The sequence below is a fragment of the Fundulus heteroclitus genome, chromosome 20 (genome assembly GCF_011125445.2).
Source record: "Fundulus heteroclitus isolate FHET01 chromosome 20, MU-UCD_Fhet_4.1, whole genome shotgun sequence".
NCBI classification, from domain to species: Eukaryota; Metazoa; Chordata; class Actinopteri; order Cyprinodontiformes; family Fundulidae; genus Fundulus; species Fundulus heteroclitus.
The window spans coordinates 367,297-387,810 of record NC_046380.1 but is presented as its reverse complement, the minus strand read 5'-3'; the positions used below and the strand labels follow the sequence as shown (position 1 = coordinate 387,810).

The 20,514-nt window shown below is 39.9% G+C and overlaps 2 protein-coding genes across 3 annotated transcripts in view; both read left to right on the top strand.

The window, feature by feature from the left end:
* Positions 1-20,115, top strand: part of mmp24 (matrix metallopeptidase 24) — a 67,490-nt gene extending 47,375 nt beyond the window's left edge. The window contains exon 10 of the mRNA XM_012850031.3: positions 14,684-20,115. Coding sequence (XP_012705485.3) covers positions 14,684-15,042 — 359 coding nt within the window. The 3' untranslated portion in view covers positions 15,043-20,115. The remainder of the gene's footprint in view (positions 1-14,683) is intronic.
* Positions 7,848-11,053, top strand: LOC105915800 (nuclear factor 7, brain-like). 2 transcript variants are annotated; one of them, XM_036151726.1, is made up of 2 exons: positions 7,848-8,571; positions 8,678-11,053. In XM_036151726.1, exon 2 carries the CDS (start codon positions 8,685-8,687, stop codon positions 10,068-10,070), a length of 1,386 nt encoding a protein of 461 aa, XP_036007619.1. In that variant the 5' UTR covers positions 7,848-8,571; positions 8,678-8,684; the 3' UTR covers positions 10,071-11,053. The 2 variants fall into 2 exon arrangements, with proteins under 2 accessions (XP_036007619.1, XP_036007620.1); XM_036151727.1 differs by having other exon boundaries at positions 8,668-11,053.
* Positions 20,116-20,514: the final 399 nt, after the last annotated feature.

Sequence of the window (20,514 nt, the reverse complement as noted above, 5' to 3'; positions counted from 1 at the left end):
TGTACTCTTACAGCAAAACAACACAGGTGACGTCCCAAAGTTGAAGAGCCCCTATGTTATACAAACATGGCTTTTTCTAAGTTTAGTCACACCTCTCAAAGGGGATGGTCTCTTCATGACATCTGAATAAAGAAAGTGTTGTCATGGAGACATTATCTGTTTTCTAGCATGTGTTCTTTGTGGGTGTCTTGAGCTGGCTAAGTGAATGTTTGAGTCCTAAATCACAGGAAAGCAGTTCCATTAAGAACTCCACACAGCCAATTAGTTCAGACCAGCTTGAACTTTCAGCAAAAGATTATACAATTTAAACAAACTATAACAAATCCCCGTATTGGAATGCCCAAAAGGCACCTCATAAAAATGTCACTGGAGATTTAAATATCTGTGGAAGTTTTCTTTCTGGTTAAGGGAACCAGTTCATTGCATCAAAGTCCCAATAAGCATCATTCACTCCTGGAGAAGTGTAGAGCCACAGGGAGAGTCGTCTGCATTGTCCATGGCTTTGCAGCAATCCCTCATACTGAACAAGCATGAAGCGACAGCGGAAAGAAAAACTCTCCATTAACGGGAAGGAAAACCTCCAGCAGAACCAGAACCAGGCTCAGTTTGGACGGTCATCTGCCTCGACCCACTGGGGTTACAGAAGACAGAGCAGAGACACAACAAGACAACAAACAAGCACAGAAGACTTTAGACAGACTTAGACTTTAGACTGATACTAAAGAATTACAATAGTCCAGCCTTGAAGTAACAAATGCATGGACAAGTTTTTCAGCATCACCCCTGGACAGACTGTTTCTAATTTTGCCGATATTTCGGAGGTAAAAAAAGGAAACTCTGGAAACCTGTTTAATATGGGATTTAAATGACATGTCTTGGTCAAAAATAGCACCAAGATTTTTTACTTTATTACCAGAGGCCAAGTTAATGCCATCCAGGTTAAGTGATTGATTAAGAAGTTTATTTTTGAGGAATCTGGTCCAAAGATTACAACTTCTGTCTTTTCAGAATTTAAATGCAGGAAATTTAAAGTCATCCAGCTTTTGATGTCATCAAGACATGACTGCAGTCGAAGTAATTGATTGCATTCATCAGCAAGCATTGATGGATAAATATAGCTGAGTGTCATCAGCATAACAGTGGAAATTAATCCCATGCTGTCTGATAATTTTGCCAATCGGAAGCATATATATAGTAAAGAGAATTGGTCCAAGGACTGAAGTCTGTGGCACTCCACAGGTGACCCTAGAGTTTGAAGAAGATTTATTATTAACATGAACAAAGTGGAATCTGTCCAATAGATAAGATTTAAACCAGCCTAATGCTTTCCCCTCAATTCCTGCAGTATGCTTAAGTCTTTGTCAGAATCAGAATCAGAATCTTTAATCTGTCAGCCTGCCCCAGGGCAACTGTAGCTACTAACATAGCTCACCACTGTCAGGGTGTGAATGTGTGTGTGAATGGGTGAATGACTAAGACTGTAGTGTAAAGCGCTTTGGAGGTCATCAAAACTAGTTAAAGCGCTATACAAGTACAAGCCATTTACCATTTACAAGCCATTTAATAATCCCAGAGGGAAATTGCTGTTTCAGTACAACCGCCATAACATAACAAACAAACATCACAAACATTTACAGGGGGAGACGATTTACTGAGGCCTTGCTGCCAAGGACAACCGCCTTACATGGTGCCCACAGGGCGCTGCCATTACTCTGTAGAAAAATAGAGGCCACCAAAAAAAGGAAGGTGGGAAGGAAAAAAACATAACTCATATTTTATCCTATTACAGGATACAGTGTGAGATATCAAAAACCTCTTGCACAACAAGCACAAATAAGACGAGACACATATAGCAGAAGGTAAACATTTGAGACTAGTCGCGTGTAAGTTCATCAGTTTTATGAGCATCAGTTATGTGTGTCTGTTTGGGTGAAAGTGTTTATATTTCCGTGAACACTCTCCAGATGCCATTGTCCTTGATGTTATCGGCCGGATAACAGTTCAGAAAGCATCCGCAGATGTCAGTGGGGAATGGGGGTAGCAGGGTAGAGTTCTGAGCTCGTTCCTCATAACAAAACCAGGAGTGGTTAGATAGGGAGGGCATAGACCAAATATGTTATTTGTTATGAGGGCAAGCTGCACTATTTTCCTGTCAGCTTTAAGTCTTTTGCTGGCTCCAAATGGTGAAATCCAATTTTCCAAATTGTTGGGCTTTTCCGCGCTTCCAATCCAGATTTTATCCCATCACCCCTTTGAGTCCAACCACCGAAGCCAGCCAGCGTACCAGCACATCCAGCTTTTCGGCTCTGCTCCTCCACCTTCCAGAACTGTCCGTTCACCGCCTTAGTGAGCGCGTCATATTCAGCCGGCAGCCTGATCAAGGCCAAATGGCTACCAACATCCGCTGTATTTGCTGATACATCAAAAATCCACCAGATCCAATAAGTAGAAATCCAAGTAATCCTGAATCCAAACATGCAAACGTTTCAAACGTCCAGGAATGACAAAGTCGAAAGACACACGGTTTTCCATCCAAGAATATAGGGTGTATCCTACAAAATGGGTCAAATCAGGACCGGACGGGTCCCCCTTTTGTTGCCTACCCGTCGAAAAAAATTTATCAATAGCATTGAGAGACCAGCTTACCAGATACATGTTTTTCAGAGTTCGGTTGATATGAAGAAAGTGCTCAGAAAGACAAGACATAGCAGCAGAAGAAGGAGAGTAGGAGGGGGGGTAAAAGCTGGAGAGGAGAGAAAGACACGACCAACCTCTGAAGCCTGGCTGAAACTCCTCAAGTAGGTCATTACTTTGTAAATGTTCACAAAGTTGATTAGCAACTACTTTCTCAATAATTTTAGATAAGAAAAGAAGATTAGATATAGATCTGTAATTTACTTACTCACCTTGATCAAGAGATGGTTACTTACGTAAAGGTTTAATAACAGCTACTTTAAAAGCCTGTGGTACATATCCATTTACTAAGGATAGATTAATCATGTCTAAAATAATGCCACTGATCAGAGGGAATACCTCCTTAAACAACTTGGTTGGGATCTGGTCTAACATACAGGTAGAAGGTTTAGATGAAGCTAAAATGTTAGATAGTGTAGGCCTGCTCCTGCTTATCTCTGAAGGCCCGTCTTACCCTGGTTTAAGATTTGGCAGTAAAGGAGAAACAATGATCAGAGGCAAACATTTAAAATATGCACATTTAATTAATTTGGAATTCCAAAACGAGACAGAAACTTACTTTACCATTTCGCCATATTACCTCATGGTGCTGCAAACAATTCTGTCTGCCTTACACTACTCTGAAGACATATTTTAAAAAACTGACTGCCCCTTCTGATTAGCCTGGGGGGTGGTCCCAGACCCTATGGCTCCAAGCATAATCTACCCTTGAGATTCCCATGTAGTATGGCTAATTTATTACTCAAACTGTCTTATCAGGGGTCAAACCAAATGACCTTACAGCCATGAACCCACTCTCCGCATCCTGCAAGCTGCGTGTTTACTTTGCCTCATAGGGAGACACAGTTTTGAGGCCTGAGGAGCTCCTTTTATTATTCTCCACACAACTGCCTGATTAATAAAACAACTAAGATATTTTCCTCAACAATTCCCTCTATTTTGATCCAACAGATCAAATTTATAACTGAGCTAGAACTAATGTAATTTCTTGAACCCCTCAAACAAAGTGTAAATGATGAGATGGAATTTTCTAAACCACTCTCCCCTCTGTTGATGATTAAGAAAGCCATAACAGAACAGAACCCTACGACCCAAATTAATTACAATGCATACGTTATTACACCAAATTACATTCAAATTATTCCATTAAAAGTAGGATATCCCAAGCAATAAACTTAAAAGTTACTTAGCTTATCTGAATACTAAGAATATACTTAAACCAAATACAAGAAAGCACCTTCATCAGTGATGTTTTATCCCATTATATATGTGCAACTACCAAGAAAATGTTAATCTTATACCTGAAGAGGGGTTATTTCCCAAACCCACAGAATAAAGACCAAATTATCATGCACTGCACAACCAAAATCCTAACATTACTGGTATTTAACATCTTAGGAATATGGAACTTAAAAGACAAATTCTGTGATTACAAAGTTCTTGTTTTTTTACAATGTGTTCAGTTGTTGTCATGATGTCGTCTTCTTTCTCTTAGATGTCTCCTTCTTTCCCTTAAAAATATTCTGTTATAGAGTCATTTGTCCCAACCACGATCTCCATACAGCTGTGTGTTAATAATTTTATTTTAAAATGAAAAACGAAAAACAAAATAAAAATCCTGCTGCCTCTCCAAATTGGCATTGGTGCTTCATGCTGCCCTGTCACCGGCCTGGTACAGGTGGGCGGTATTTGGAAGCCCCTCTTAGTCAGGGGGTTCTGACCCGAAAGCTGCTCTCTGATGTTCCCTTGAACCCTCTCTGTGTCTGGCACACACCGGCTCTGCAATCTGGTCTAGCACCCTAAATCATAGCTCAAATGTCATTCTTTTGATGACCTTAGGGCACACTCAGTCGATGTCTGGGGTGGTGCACCTCCCTCACATTCCTTGGGATCTTCCGATATCCTGGTTTATGTCTCCAATACAATCTGTAACTACAAGACAATCTTTATATGTCAAATTTTGTGAGTTACCTGTGAATCCTGTCGGTCGACATCGCACCCCGAAAAACTCCTTGCAGTCATAGAGAATGTATCCTGTGGTGAAATTAACTGAACACACCGATTTGACATCCCAGCAAGAAACAAAACATCAAAGCTTTACCCCATGTTAATTTAGTCTGTGCACAGATTTTACCCAATTGTTTTTTCAGATTCTAATTAATCCTCACCACCTTCCATTGTCCATCTTCATCCTGTCAGGAAACCTATGCCTAGAAATGTAATAGTTAGACATTTTATCACAGTTTCTCTGTCCTCTCTTTCTGCAGGCCTCTGGTCGTCCTGTATAAGAATCCACACACGCACACAAACAAATACTTAAAAAACCTCTGATGAGGTTCACCATGTCTGTGGAATCAGGAATTATGTAATTCGGGTTTGCAATCAAAGTACATTTTTCCTGTAACAATGTCAGAATCTTCTTTGGATTAAAGTAATCACACATTACACCACTTTACACAAAACATTTCACCCTGTCGGATCTAACTGTATGCCACCACTCCATTAAATTATGTTGCCTCTACTTAACCCCAGATGTCCTACTCCGTGTGCTTCAGAAAAAAGTTCCTGTTTTAATCCTGGAGAAAGCACAATCTTCCATCAAGTCATTTCCAGTACCCTTTCTACTCTAACGCTCCTCTGAAGCTGCTCTGCTCCACCTTCACTTTTCCTGTAATCAATTCCTCGCTCAGTTCCCCTTCAATAGATACCATCCTAATGTCAAAAATCCTACACTCACCCTTTAACATCATTTGACATGTACTGTTTTTTCAACACATACTGAATCCATGTACACATTCACTTATCTTTCTATCAACTGGTTACAAATCCTGATCCATTTAGTTCCAACACAATGTATGTGGCTTTCAACCCTTAACTGTCCTGTCTGAAATGACAACCATCTTTCTAAATTACTACCTTACCTAGGGGCCTTCAATAGAACTAGCTTCCAATTCTGGTCTCACCTTTTCCATCCTAGACACCAGCTGCTCACACTAATATAATCAGACTTATCTGCATTACGTTGCCCTCTGTTTTTCTATTGTATCTAACATTTACTGATATGTACATTAACACCCTCCCCCTTTTTCTGATATAAAACTAAATTTTCTGCTAATTTTGTTACAGAAACATCAACAGAGAACAGTAGAAAGTTGTCAGGGAGAGTCAATTCAACTGCAAATGCTAATCTTTGTTGAAGTAGGAAAACACTTCCTTGTATTCTGTATCCAAGTCAAAACATTATTCGATTTTATCATACCTTATATCTTCACGAGGTCCCTCAAGGGTTGCGTGAGATCAATATAACCAGAATGTAGGGACGATTGTAGCATGTTAGACTGTCAAACGCAGCAGTTCGGCTTTGAGATGATGTTCTATTTGTGGCCAGAGTAAATACTAGGTGTCCCTGCAGAAATAACACAGCCCAGGGAAGACACATTTTCTGGCAATTTACAAGTTATCTGTACTGACCTTAAAACCATGTTGATGAAGATGTCCCAAAACTAACTCTGCAGCCTGAAGGCAGATCTCAGCAGTATGAAAAACCAACAGCAGGTCATTAACATACTGAATCAGGGTGGTGTTTCTGGGTAGAGGACGTGTCTGTAAAACATCTTTTATAACCCGATTAAAAAATAACTTGTAATATAGCAAATCCTGGTGGCTGTCTGGTATATTGTAGCTGGCAACTTTTATATATAAAGTAGAAAAAATGTAGATATTCTTTAGCTAATGAGGAATAGCATAACAGATTTGTCAAATCTATACATAAAGAAGAGTCCAAAGTGGAAAGGGCCCCTTACGGATTAAACACAGAAGTTATAGATATTTTGTTTAAAAACATAATGTTTAGCTCTAAGCACGTGTGCATTTCAGGCTGGGAAACCAAGTCGTAAAACTGCCACCGCAAGGAAGGCGCACTGATAGTAACCCCAATGCTCTAGATTTATGGCTGAACTAGTTAACCCAGAGAGACAATTCAACAGTGACCTTAAATGTACCTGGAGCATGTGAAAGTAATCCCACCCCAGTGGGTTTTTGTGGATGGAATTCTAAACAGTAATAATTGAATTCCCATCTTTACTAAATGAAGAGACAGCGGTGATGAAGTTCCAGCACTTTATTGAGAAACACAGCAGAGATCACATAGATGGAAAGTAATCGCACCCCACTGTCCCGCTGCAGTCTGCGTCTGCCCTGTCTCTGCCTGTCTCACTTTCCCCGCTCTCCCTAATACTGCACAGTGGCCTTGGCCTGAGACAAAACAAAGACAGTCTATCGTAGACAATCAGTTTCCCCCAGCAGCTGCAGCATTTGGCCTTGCAATCAGCAAACTGTGGATCTTATACACAGCCATCATGTCTGCAGCCCTCCTATGTCTGAGTGATGTGAGGCCATAGTAACTTCAGAATAATATTTCTTACAACATTCCTCTCTTTTTTTATGATGAGGTTGTTGGCAGGATCTGTGTGATCACACACAAAACAAGATGACCCATCACATGAAAATGTGAATTAAACACAAAGGACCCATTTATGTAAACTAGTAAAGTGGGACCCAAAAGGTTCCTGTGTTGGAACCGGGCAGTGCTGGAACTTTTAGTACAGATCAACATGAATGCTTCATAGAGTTTCATCACACAAGATCAAAGGTTTAGCTTTTATCTACAATTTAGGGTTCATCTAATTAAGTAAGGCCTGTTTTAGGTACCTACACACACATTAGACTAGGTAAGCTAAACCTGTTCAGTAACCAAGGTCGAATCCGTCTACTCTTCCCCCACCCTGTAAAACCCCACACCCAGTTCTCCTTTCTCCATTCCCATGGACAATCATCCATCACTTCCATCCCTTACAAATGCAGGAGTACCAGTGTGGGGCATCAGAGGGCAGGCCGGGCCCCTTTACTCCCCAGAAAACGTCATCCTCTCTAAAGGATGATAAAAACTGATGTGACCCCAGGTGAAATCACGCTCTTGGCCAATCTGAGCGAGAAGTACCTCTATTAAAACTGGGAGTTACCATTACCAGCTAATATTAAAGAATCTTTAGAGCCAATCCGATCCTGATTCTTCCTATATCAAATCAAAAGGTGCATAAACATTTCATTGTTTGACAGTTGAAAGTTCTCTGCAGCACAGTTTCATCAACATATTCGTTTCATGTCATTTCCCGTTTTATTTTAAAAACCCAGCTGTGAAAAAGGAAGCCTTTCCACCCAAAGTTTGTTACTACTCAGACCTTCCCGCACGAAAAAACAGATGAAGAAGTACTCTTTTTGGCAGAGATTCGTAAATATATACATCTGAGGAATGAGCTCTACAGGCTTGATGTTCAGGTATGGTCACACTGAACAGGATTCAGAACTGGATCACCGTCATTGGACACGACATTTCTCCCCTCTCTCGCATAGAATTCATGCTGACAACTTATTCATTTTCCCACCAGCCCGTTTCACATCACAAAACAGGAGGAGCGTCTATCACTTTCCCGGCTTCTCGTGTCTCTTGAACTCATAGAGCGAGGAAAATGGGTTTTACCATCCACATGCATTCACTGAGATCAGCTGATTGTTTCTCAGTGCTAAATGACTGCAGCATTGAGAATGGATTATTATATAGAGTTATCACAGGTTATGTTATTATCTGGCTCAGAAAAAAATAAAACCTGTTAATCAGTGAATTTTATAGCAGCTCAAAGGCTGAATTCTGGACATTGTACTCAGACACACCTCAGCTGGACCAGAACTAAAGGAGGAAGCAGTTTGTGCTCGTTGTTCCCTGCAGAGAGACTCTCAGACGATCCGATTCACCTTCAGACCAAACCAGCAGCTTCCTCTGAGTCCAGGAGAGAAAAGAGGAAACCTCCAACCCTGAAGGTGAGTTGAACCCAGAACATCACCCAGAGTCACTTTGAGGAACTTTAGTAGAGGAGGGAGGAGAACCATGACTGACTGGACCTTCTGTGTTTCCAACTTCACTCAGAGACTAAATGGCTTCCAGATCAGAGGAGGATCTCTGCTGTCCGGTCTGCAAGGACATCTTTCAGGATCCGGTTGTTCTGTCATGTAGCCACAGCTTCTGTAAGGAGTGTCTGAAGACCTGGTGGAGAGGGAAAGCAGCACAAGAGTGTCCAGTTTGTAAGGGAAGATCATTCACTAAAGATCCACCCTGTAACCGGGTTCTAAAGAACCTGTGTGAGACCTTCCTACAGCAGAGAGACCAGAGAGCTTCAGAGGATCTCTGCAGTCTGCACTCTGAGAAACTCAAACTCTTCTGTCTGGACCATCAGCAGCCAGTGTGTCTCGTCTGCAGAGATTCAGAGAAACACACCAAGCACAGATTCAGACCCATTGATGAAGCTGCTCAGCAACACAAGAAGAACCTTCAGGAAACTCTGGAACCTTTAAAGGAGAACCTGGAGCTCAGGAAGAAAGTTCTAGAGGAGTTTGATCAGACAGCAGAACACATGAAGGTCCAGGCCCGACACACAGAGAGGCTGATTAAGGAGCAGTTTAAGAAGCTTCATCAGTTTCTAGCAGAGGAAGAGGAGGCCAGGCTGGCTGCACTGAGGGAGGAAGAGGAGCAGAAGAGTGGGATGATGAAGGAGAAGATGGAGGCTCTGAGCAGAGAGATAGCAGCTCTTTCAGACACAGTCAGAGCCACAGAGGAGGAGCTGAGAGCTGAAGACGTCTCATTCCTGCACAACTACAAGGCTGCAGTGGAAAGAGTCCAGCGCTGCCCCCTGCTGGAGGATCCACAGCTGCCCTCAGGAGCTCTGATAGACCAGGCCAAACATCTGGGCAACCTGGCCTTCAACATCTGGAGCAACATGGAGAACATGGTCTCCTACACTCCTCTCATCCTGGACCCAAACACTGCTGGTTCAGAACTCATCCTGTCTGAAGATCTGACCAGTGGGACTAAAATAGAGAAACAGCAGCTTCCTGATAATCCAGAGAGGTTTAGATCACGATATTCTGTCCTGAGTTCTGAGGGCTTCAACTCAGGGAACCACAGCTGGGATGTTGATGTTGGAGACAGTGAAGTCTGGAAGCTTGGTGTGTTAGCAGAGTCTGTCCAGAGGAAGGGAATCATAGAGTCTGGATTGTTGGTTTTACAGTTCTCTGGAGGTAAATACAAAGCACGGTCTCCTCCAGCTCCTTCCAAGGACCTCTCAGTCCAGAAGAAGCTCCAGAGGATCAGAGTGAATCTGGACTGTGACAAAGGAAAGCTGTCCTTCTCTGATCTGGACACTAACTCACAGATACGCACCGTCCGACACACCTTCACTGACAAGATGTTTCCATACTTCTACACTCAGGATAAAGTGAAAATCCTACCGATGAAGATCTCAATGAGCAAACAGCAGCTCTGATGTTCTCAGCATGAAGAACACAAAGTCCAGATGTCCATTTCAGATCTGCTTGATAATCTGTCAAGGTTGTGGAGCTTAGTCTGGTTCTGACAGCAGGTCCAGATGTGCTGATCGTTAACAGGTAACAGGTAAAGTTAGAGGAGACATGAGGACCCAAGTTAGAGCTCTGCTGAGGGAACCAACCTGAGGCCCAAACATCCAGCCTGAAGAACGCTGCAGCAGAAAACTCAGAGAGGTTTTCATGTTTAGTTCAGGAACAACTCAGCAGATTTAACCTCAACAGAGGGAAGCAGGGTTTTTATATTAGAATTTTTTAAATAAACACATTCTATGTGTCTGAGATTGTGGAATATATATCTGATGCTTGTGCAATAACAGGTTCATGTGTTGTTAGGGTAGAGTCTGTAGAAGGTTCTGATGCAAATCCGTTAAAAGCATTGATTACTTGAACAAATTCAAGGAACTTCTCTGGAGCTGAAGATTGAGACTCTTTAAAGCATTTTTGAAGCACTTTCAACAATTGCTGGCTATATATCTGCCTCTGCTCAGTTCTGTGAAGGTCCCAGCAAAGATTTACCATTAGGTTGAGGCCGGACTTTGACTGAGCCAATAAAACACCTCGGTTCTTTTCACTCAAGGACACATTGTGCAGAACTTCTGTCATTTCATGGAGGTTTTATCTTGGTTTGCATGAAGCCTGGAGGATTGAAATCTCCATCCGAGACTCTTTTTTTTTTAGCAAACTGTCGGATGCTTTAATAGGTGCCTGATGGCACAACATCTGCCATCCGGTGCCTTCTTGTAAATCAAACCATTTACACTCTTATCACTGGTCTGCATGTAGTTAGATAATTTGTGACAGTGGCAAATTTATTACAGTGCTGTATATTTGAAAATTTGTTAAATGTTAAATTAAGTGTATTTTCTTTCCTCAATAAAAAATTTTAACAATTAAAATGTTTTTTTTGTAATATTTATAAGGTCCACGGGACACTTTTTAATCACGAGCAGATATATAATTTTACACTTTTGTCTTTGGACAGTTTGATTGAAGCTGGTATTTGAAGCCATCTTCAGTTGAAATTCTCAAGATGCTCAAATCCTTCAAACTGTTCGGTCTTTTTGTACTTCCCAGATCGCTGTCGTCATTCTCTTAGGTTTGACAATCAGACGAGACGGATCAGTGGTTCCTTGTAATGTTCTGCTTAAGGAGAACCACGTTGTTTCACCTGGAAGGAAATCGCTTTCTGATAATATCCTGCAAGCTGTGAAATTAAAACATTAAAATTAGATGAAACTCTAGATCTGCTGAATTCAACAGAACGTTTGTAGCTGGAATAACCCAGGTTTCGGGAGACGTTGAATTTTAGATGTGTCTGCTTGCTGCTGAATGTATCCTGACTACAATCCTTCCTCTGATACACATGAAGAATAGTTTATGAGTTTGATTCAATTGGAGTCAACTCAGTTTTATTTATCTAGCAGCAATTCACAACCCATGTCATCTCAATGCTCTTTCCAAAGTCAAATTCAATCAAATCATACATTTTAAGCTGTTCCTGAAAGCCTGAGGAACTGAGGTTAAAAAGGGCATTTAATGTCTCACAACATAATCTGTGGTCTCTCTTAGAGGTTTTTTACATTAGTAAACTGTAAAAAACCTCTAAGGATGACTTAACTTCAGAGTTTAGCTTAACCATTTATTCTAATACAGCAGAGCAATGACCACAATGTTACAGCGCTAGACTCTTACAGCAAAACAACACAGGTGACGTCCCAAAGTTCAAGAGCCAATACGTTATACAAACATGGCTTTTTCTACATTTAGTCACACCCCTCAAAGGCGATGGTATCCTCATGACATCTGAATAATGTGTCATCATGGAGAAATTATCATGAATGCATGAATTCTAAATCACAAGGAAAGCTGTTCCATTAAGAACTCCACACATTAGATTAAACAAGCTTTAACTTTTAGCAAAAGAAGTGTTGAGGTTTTCTTTCTGATGGAGTTTCCTCCCTGTGTGGAGGATCATCCTCCCTTGATATGCTGGGTATTTTAAATTATGCACTTACATTATTCTAAATAATTCTAAACCTATGTGTGCTTAGAAGACTCCATCTAGCTGCTAAATAAATCCACCCCATCAGATTGCAATGTCTCCAGTAGTTTCTGGTGTTGTGCAGGTGTAGTGCGACCAAATTGGAAATATATCTTAGATTTAATACTATATCTGTAACATAATTGAACTAACTAAACCAAGACATCCTAAGCACCACAGAAATACTGTCTAACATCATGGATATCAATGATTGTAGACCCTACGCCTATCCTTTTTTAGGAAATTTAATATTTCACCCATTTGCAGATGATACTCAGATTTGTAATCAGTTTAAGCACAACCATCTTTTCTCACTTAAACCACCGTTTGACTGCCTTACTGAGGTGAAAGCTTGGATGGTGTGATGGCTGCATTTACAGCCACACAGATGTGGTAACAAATACCATTTATTTAATTTAGTTTCTTTGTCATATAGGGTTTCATTTACAGAGCCATTTTATTATTTGGAATTTATTCATCACCATAACACTGTATTTCAAAATTAGTGTGCACAGCCAAGGGGCTGAGCTGATTTGGTCTATGAGGGGAAATGGGGGTTTTGCTTCATTTAGTTTAGTTAGATTTGTGTATGTTTTGCCCCATGTGTTTCTTTAGTGGACTGATCAGCCACTATTTCTGTTCCTCTTTGTCACATTAAGGCAGGTCAGTTTGTTTGAGTTAGTTCTGTTACTAGTTATTATGAGTAGTTTTGTTCCTTTGACCTCTTTTCTGGATCCATTTTTGTACTTGTTACATTTTATCCTTTTTGGGTTAAATGAAAGAACCCTGTTTTTTAAAAAATACTCCTGTACCTGACTGTCCTTATACTGCTCGGTCCATCACAGATGGCTTCAGAAATCACAGAAATCACAGATGATTTCTGAACTTCAATGAAAATAAAACTGCATCCTTCAGCAGTTCATAAAATCTCATGTGAAAAATCTTGGAGTAATTCTTGGTTCTTGCCTCAATCTTGAAAAACAGATTAGTTGTGTTGTAAAAAGATCTTTTTCTTTTTGGAAACTGAGACCAAAGTGAAATCATTTTTATCTTTTACTGACTTTGAACATGTGATTCATGCTTTTATTAGCTCCCAACTCGATTATTGTAATTATGTTGGTGTAAGCATGGCCAGCCATTCACAACTGAAGTTGGTTCAGAACGCTGCAGCTCGCCTCTTGATACGAACAAAAAAAGCGTGAGCATATTTCACCAGTGTTTGTTTCTCTTCACAGGCTCCCCATTTGTTTTAGAGTTGATTTTAAAGTTTTATTGTTGACTGATGAGGCCCTAAATGAGCTGGCACCTGCCCTCTAGAACCCTTAGATCTAATATCCATTTGTGTTTAGTTGTCCAGGCTGGTCCACAGAGGTGATTGGGCTTTTTCTGTTGTACCTCCTAAACTGTGGAACCAGCTGCCCCTTCATTTTAGACAGACCTCAACTGTTGGTGTTTTTAAATCTCTTCTTAAAACACAATTATATTCACTGGCTTTTAACACACTGAGAGTTTTTCTCTATTTTCTCTTTATTTGTACAGCGTTTTTATTGAATTATCATTGATTGTTTTTCTTTTTATGTGCAGCACTTTAGCCAAGGGCGGTTGTTCTTAAATGTTCTATATAAATACATTTGATTTGATTTTATCCTCTTTAAATCCATCAAGTATCTTCTTCTCAAGGTAACCTAAGCACATATCTCAGGTTACCTGGTGTATCCTCTACATCTCCATAGAACAGAGATCTAACTCCATGACCGGAAATATTTGGTGGGCATGTTGTACCACAGTTTTATTAATGCACTTGAAGATGAGAAATTTAACAGCGCACACAACATCCACAAAATAGCAAACATAGCAATAATAATGTACTGCGTGCACACCCAGTAGCACCTGAACATGGTCTCTCCCCATTGGTCCATTTAACTCATCCAAACAGCTTATAAACACTATATACACTGTAAACACCCTGTAAGAATGACTCAACTTCAGAGTTTCGCTTAACTATTTATTTTAATACAGTAGAGAAATTATCACAAGGTTACAGCGCTGGACTCTTACAACAAAACAACATTGGCAATGTCCCAAAGTCGAAGAGCCCCGATCTCATATAAACTTGGCTTTTTCTGATTTCTGAAGAAAGAATGTGTTGTCGTGGGGATGTTATCTATTTAACACTACCCTATGTTAAAACTCCTTCTACATAAGCAGAATGTAGTGAAAAGACTTTAACATATGTTGTTTCCTTCTTTCTAAACATCTAACTGGGGACAAAATGTAATCCTTGAACAGAGATCAGCATGAAGATGTCTGTTCATGTTTAAATGGGAATGAAAGCTCCAGTTTTCAATGCATTTTTCTGGGCTAATTCAGAACGAGTAGCTGAGCTGAAGCAGATATATCAGATTAGTTTATGAGCGACCAGCGTTTGGAGGAATACTAGCTTCAAAACCATAACCATTAATCTACCTTCTGTTTGTTTCCTCCATCACCCTCCACCCCCATCCTCCTCAGACCACACCTACTTCTACAAGGGGAAGGAGTATTGGAGGTTCGACAACCAGAAGCTGACGGTGGAGCCTGGATATCCAAAGTCTATTTTACAAGACTGGATGGGCTGCTACCAGTCTGACATGGAGCGCTCTGGCAGCAACCGTGGAGACCGCCAGCTGCCCCTGGACGACGTGGACGTCATTGTGACCATCAACGACGTCCCCTCCACAGTCAACGCCATCGCTGTGGTGATCCCCTGCATCCTGTCGCTGTGCATCCTGGTGCTGATCTACACCATCTTCCAGTTTAAGAGCAAAGGAGCACAGCAGAACACGATGATGCAGCACTATTACAAATACCCGGTGCAGGAGTGGGTATGACGATGGACCAGAGCCCTAAAGCCGACAGGGTCGAGCTGTTGTCATTTTTAGGCTGGGTCACAGTCTCCAACAAACACTGGCAGAGGAGCAGCTGAAAGACGCTGCTGGAGGGGGAAGGTGACAATTAAAAAAACTCAGAAAGAGTAGATCCAGAGTTAGTCAAAGTGCTTATGAGAAACGTCCAGATTTAAGGATGTAAAATCCACATCGGCTGAAAGTGAAGTAAAGTCCAGGGTGATGTGGAAATTAAACAAGTTTGTCTACATCTCTTGTTGGACATTTGAAGTTCTTGTTGGACCTACAACAGTTTCTTCTCAGAGAGAATAAGAGGATTTGAAGCAGAATATGTCTGCTTGGTCGGACACTACCTTCAACTTTGTTCTTAAGACAACTTTATATGTGAGCTGCTTCAGTTGTGAAGTTTGTTCAAAGTTACCTGAGGAATAAAAAAAGAAAATATCATTTAAAATGAAACTTGAAAATGAAATATAGGTAGAAAGGCCATAACAAAAAGAAAACCAAGGATGTCTCTGTGGATCACAGAGCTCTGATTTCAGTTATACTAAGACAGAAACCTGTCAGAAGAGCTTTTCTCTCTTTTTTACATAACTTAAACTCACCACAGTTCATGTTGTTGACATAAAACATGTATTGAATTAGTCCCAGATTAACAGAACAACTGATCTACGCTGATCACACAGATGGATTTTTAGAGAAGTAGAACAATTAGTCGTCTGCATATAAAGACAGATCTAAGGCCTTAGGTTTATAATTATCATTCTGATAAATCTCATAATGGGGACCCAGTGAGAGATAAAAATCAGTCCTTAAAGGAACAGTATTTGCTCTTTAGAATATTATTAATCGTAAATGAGTATTCCAAAATATATATTGACTGGAGTGGTGAAACAGGTGAGCACTGGTGTGAATATATTGATTGTAGAAACTGTATCTGGTCATGGTGTGGCACAAACCAGGATAAATCGGGATTTTAGCTTTTTGACCCTGACATGAGTTTATTTTCTAGTAAAGCTTTGAGGTTACTTCACCCCAAACTTCATACCACAGTATTACAATCTAATCAGACAGACTCATTTCATGCCTGTGTTCCTACCATTAGGTGTGCGCTTCATAGCAATGAAGTAAGAATTGGAAATAAACATTTACAAAAGCAATCACAAATCTGACATAGTAAAACATTTTAATGTTTTAATGAACTGATTAAAATGCTTTAAAGATTTGGCTTTACAACCATCCCTGTGTAGACCGGATGGCTAAATAATATAAACCAGTTTCCAAGTCATGCCAATGCTTAACTGACATCAGCATGCTGGATGCTTGAATGTGAAAGTTGTTGTATAAATAAACTTGCTTTGTCTTATGTCCTGAAAAATTAAGGTAATAATTTCTGACTACTTGGGACACTCAGAGGTCTCTCTCTAAAACGTTTTTCCCAGTGGTCAGTTGATCCCTAAATATAACAAATAAAGGTAAAAGAAACATTGAAATCAGAGGAAAGTTGCCTACCCTGTCCTGACAGAGCAGAACACTGAATCCATCAAACTGATCCCAGCATACTTTCACTTTTCAGACGGGAATTCATCAAAAGCCGCAGCAGCTGGACCACTGTTACCTTTAACCGGGAAACATCCTGACAGACGGTTTAATGTAAATCAAAGGCTATTAAAGTGTGTAAGGACATCTGCAGGAGTGCATATCAAAAGCAAACCTGCTTATAAAAAGTGACGCGTGGCGGAAAAACAAAGAAATAAAAACTGCAGATGTATGAAGTGGAGAGTAGATGTAGCAGTGGCACAGCACAAAAAGACAGTATTTATTTATCTATTTATTTATTTATTTATTCTTCCGATGTTTTTTTACAACATCAAGTAATATTCTTGCTGTAGAAGTTAAACATTTGTTTACTGCTTCTGGAGATTTTAACACATTTCTGCATGATAGTCACCTTACAAAGCGGTTTATTCCTAAAGAGGGAGGAGCGTTCGCCACATCTTAGTCTTTCATCCTCCTGACGCAGAGTTTACTGTTCAGACGTCATGGAGCTCTTTACCGGGTTTATTATGTGGGATATTTAGACGGGTTACTCTCATTGAAAGCTTTTTAAGTGCCATTAGAGACGTTTTGGTTATAATAGTCCAAAATGGACATGAGTCAGGAAGGCACAGAAACACATTTATTCACATGCTGTTCATTTATTTATCCTCCTCTTTTCACTAAAGGTGCAGCTCATGTTGATAAAAACCAAGATCTGGACAAAACTTTAAAGAAAAGTTTCACATTTGGACAAAAGGAACCATTCTATAATACCTATATAATATATTGTACCAGAGCTGTGACTCCACTAACAGGAAGCCGACCGCTCACTGCCGATATAACATCTACTGCCAAGATTATATGGTTATATACACAGAACCAATTATATAAAAATAACTATTGTAGCTATAATGTAGTTTGAAGCTCAGCACTAAACTTACCTAAAAACAAATCATCCTTTTATCAGGAATATATTTATTTTGAAGTTTAACTAAACAATAAGATAGTTTTTACATCAATCCTCATAAGTTTAGCACTTATTTTTCTGATAAATGAGGTTATTAATACAAATCCAGTTGATAACATTTGTGCCGTTGTCCTGTACGTCCAGTGATGGTGGCTGTGATGTGTGAACCTGACCAGATGATCAGAAAACATCCACCAGAAGAGGGTTTAAGGCAGGATTTCGAACATCTCAGCAGTTTTTATGCTGCTCAGATGCTTGATGGAGCTCGTTGTGCTGTAAGGACAGGAAGTGGAGCAGCAGCGGCCTGATGGTGTCTGTGTTAGTATGCTTGGTGCAGCCCGGTGATACAGACTCAGTTCACAGAGCGCTCCACTCGTCCTCCACGTCCCTGCTGTCGTTCCTCTCCGTCCATCTGGCCTCGCGGCTCTCCGTCCAGATAATCGTTTCCCCCCCTGACCTCCATCTGTCCTGCTACCCAGCTCAGCTCACCTTTTGTTACGTCTTTGTTGCCTCCTCCGTCTGCATCCTTCAGCCAACCTCCTACATTATAGTTCACCACTTTGCTTTTACAGTTTAGCATCAAACTTTTCTTCAAAGTGTCAAAAGTGCCAAACCTCTCCTGCCGTGGCTCAGATTTTAATACAAACTTGAGATATTTTCTCTGTGTTATACATTTTAAATGCATTTTTAGTCATTTATTTCAGTGCCAATTTTTTTACTTTTCAATTTAAACATTTTCCCCATTGTTTTCAGCTGAGCTCCAGTTACCGGGTGTTTCTGATGGGTTCTGCCCTGAAAGCAGCCGTTCTCAGGATGCTCCGGTGTCTTTAACTGGTCTTACAGAGGCAGTAAAAGCCCAGAAAGGCAGATTTAAGGTATTATGCAACACCACAGCAACACTGCAGCCTGAACTATAAAACATGCTTTATTTAAGGCGTTCATGTAAACGGTGTTAACCCTCTGAGGTGACGCAGGCGGCGGCTAATTGGTCTCCCAGAGAGATTTTAAGAGTCCTCGGTTCGCTGCTTCTCGCTTTTGGCCTGAAATCACTAACAGCCTCCAGACCGAGTCACAGTCCGGCACAAAGGCCCGTTTGTTCGGTTCATAAAGAGTTACCCAGGAAAACAATCTGGTTGATCTCCCTTCATGACAGACTGTTAATGATCCATTCATGAGGACAGACAGAGGTTCTCTTCACTCCTCCTCATCCTCCCAGCTCTGCTCTGATGTCATGTTCTCCAGCTGCAGCTCAGCCTCCTTTGCTTCAGATCTGGGATGTTCAGAGTCCTGCAGAACCGTTTGGACCCAGAAAGAGAAAGAAAAACATGTTCATGCAGTGAAACTTAGAGTTTGCTGCGTTTTTTTAAATCCTGATCAGTTAAAGTTTTACAGAATAAAGTAGCAGCAACTTCCCAAAAACAAAGATCCATAAATAATATAAATCCAATGTTGATTATCATGAATAATTTATCTCTTGGTTGAATTTCAGAACCTGACAGAATGTTTCTGAAGCCAAAATGTTTGATAGAAATCAAAATATATATTATATTTAAGGAAATTAGACAAATTGTTGTTATAAGAAATTATTAAAATAAAACTGCAAAATAACTTTATGATCGCAAAATAATTATAAATTCAGGTTCTTTTGGAAATTGTTTTACTGTAGATTTCTGAATGTTTACTCCTTGTAGCGACTAAAAGTTGCTGCTAAAGATTTTATATTTTTTTCTAAAACATAAGCTTTTTATCTTTATGCTTCTGTATTCAGTGTTTTGACTATTGTAGGTTTTTAATAATATGTGATTCTCATTTTGTCCACAGTGGTGTTAAAAATACCAGAAGCACATTTATTTTTACTTTTGTATTAATTTCTTCACCATTATTACAACGACAGAATCAGTATAATAAATGGGATGAATTGCGTTATTTAGAGGTTATGAACATATTTTCTGCTTTTGGATCGCCAGATAAAACTCTGATAGCATTTCTTTGAGGGAACCCGGATGTGAATTAACATAACATCTTCCACAGAGCTAGACTCATCAGCTCTAAGCCTACTTACCTTTACAGCCCATGTTTAGAGATTTTTTAAATACTTTTGGCTGCAAATGTGTCTAAACCACCAGACAATTTGCCAAAATTCACTAAATTTTGTCTTAAAAATGAAAACTTGGCAGATATTACATCAAACTTTAGACCGCTGATTGTCTTGTGGTCATTTAGAAAAATAAATGATTAAAAGACTCACCATTTGTGGATTATGCGCCTATCTTCTGAACTTTATGTTTTATCAAGCTGCAGAAATACAGAGAGAATTTTTTTGTCCCGTTAAAACCACCAACCTTAATGGATTTTATGGGACAGATCATCACAAAGTGCTACAGAACTGGAAAGTAAAAGAAAGATTAATTCACGGTTTAAAAAAAAAAATTCAATAGATAAAAATCTGAAAAGTGCGGCCTACAACTGTATTTAGCGATCACCTTTTTGCTGCAGTTCCAGTTTTAACAGGGAGGAAAAGTTGTGCTTAAAGTTGTAGCTACAACAAAAAACGAGGAGAAGAAGAGATGTTCAGATCATAAATCAAAGATACTTGGTTTCTAGATAGGGCTGGACGATAATTCAATAACAATATATATTAATCGATAGATGTGTGGTTCAATAGAAAAATGGGTCCATAAAAAGTTCAATAGAATAACAGTTTTCCTTCCTTTTGCATTCCAGCCAATCATATAGGTTAATATTAGTCATTACATCCTCCCAACCAATCACAAAGCAGACCCAGGAACGCTCTGTCACCAAGCTCCGCCCCCTTCAAAGAGTTCAGAGACCATGTGTTTTTATCTGGGGTTTTAAGACTTACAGTTTTGGTAAAAAGTTTGTTGAATAAAGGTTTGTGTTTGAATTCAACGTTCTTTATCTGAAAATATGTCATTAAGCAACAGCATAAA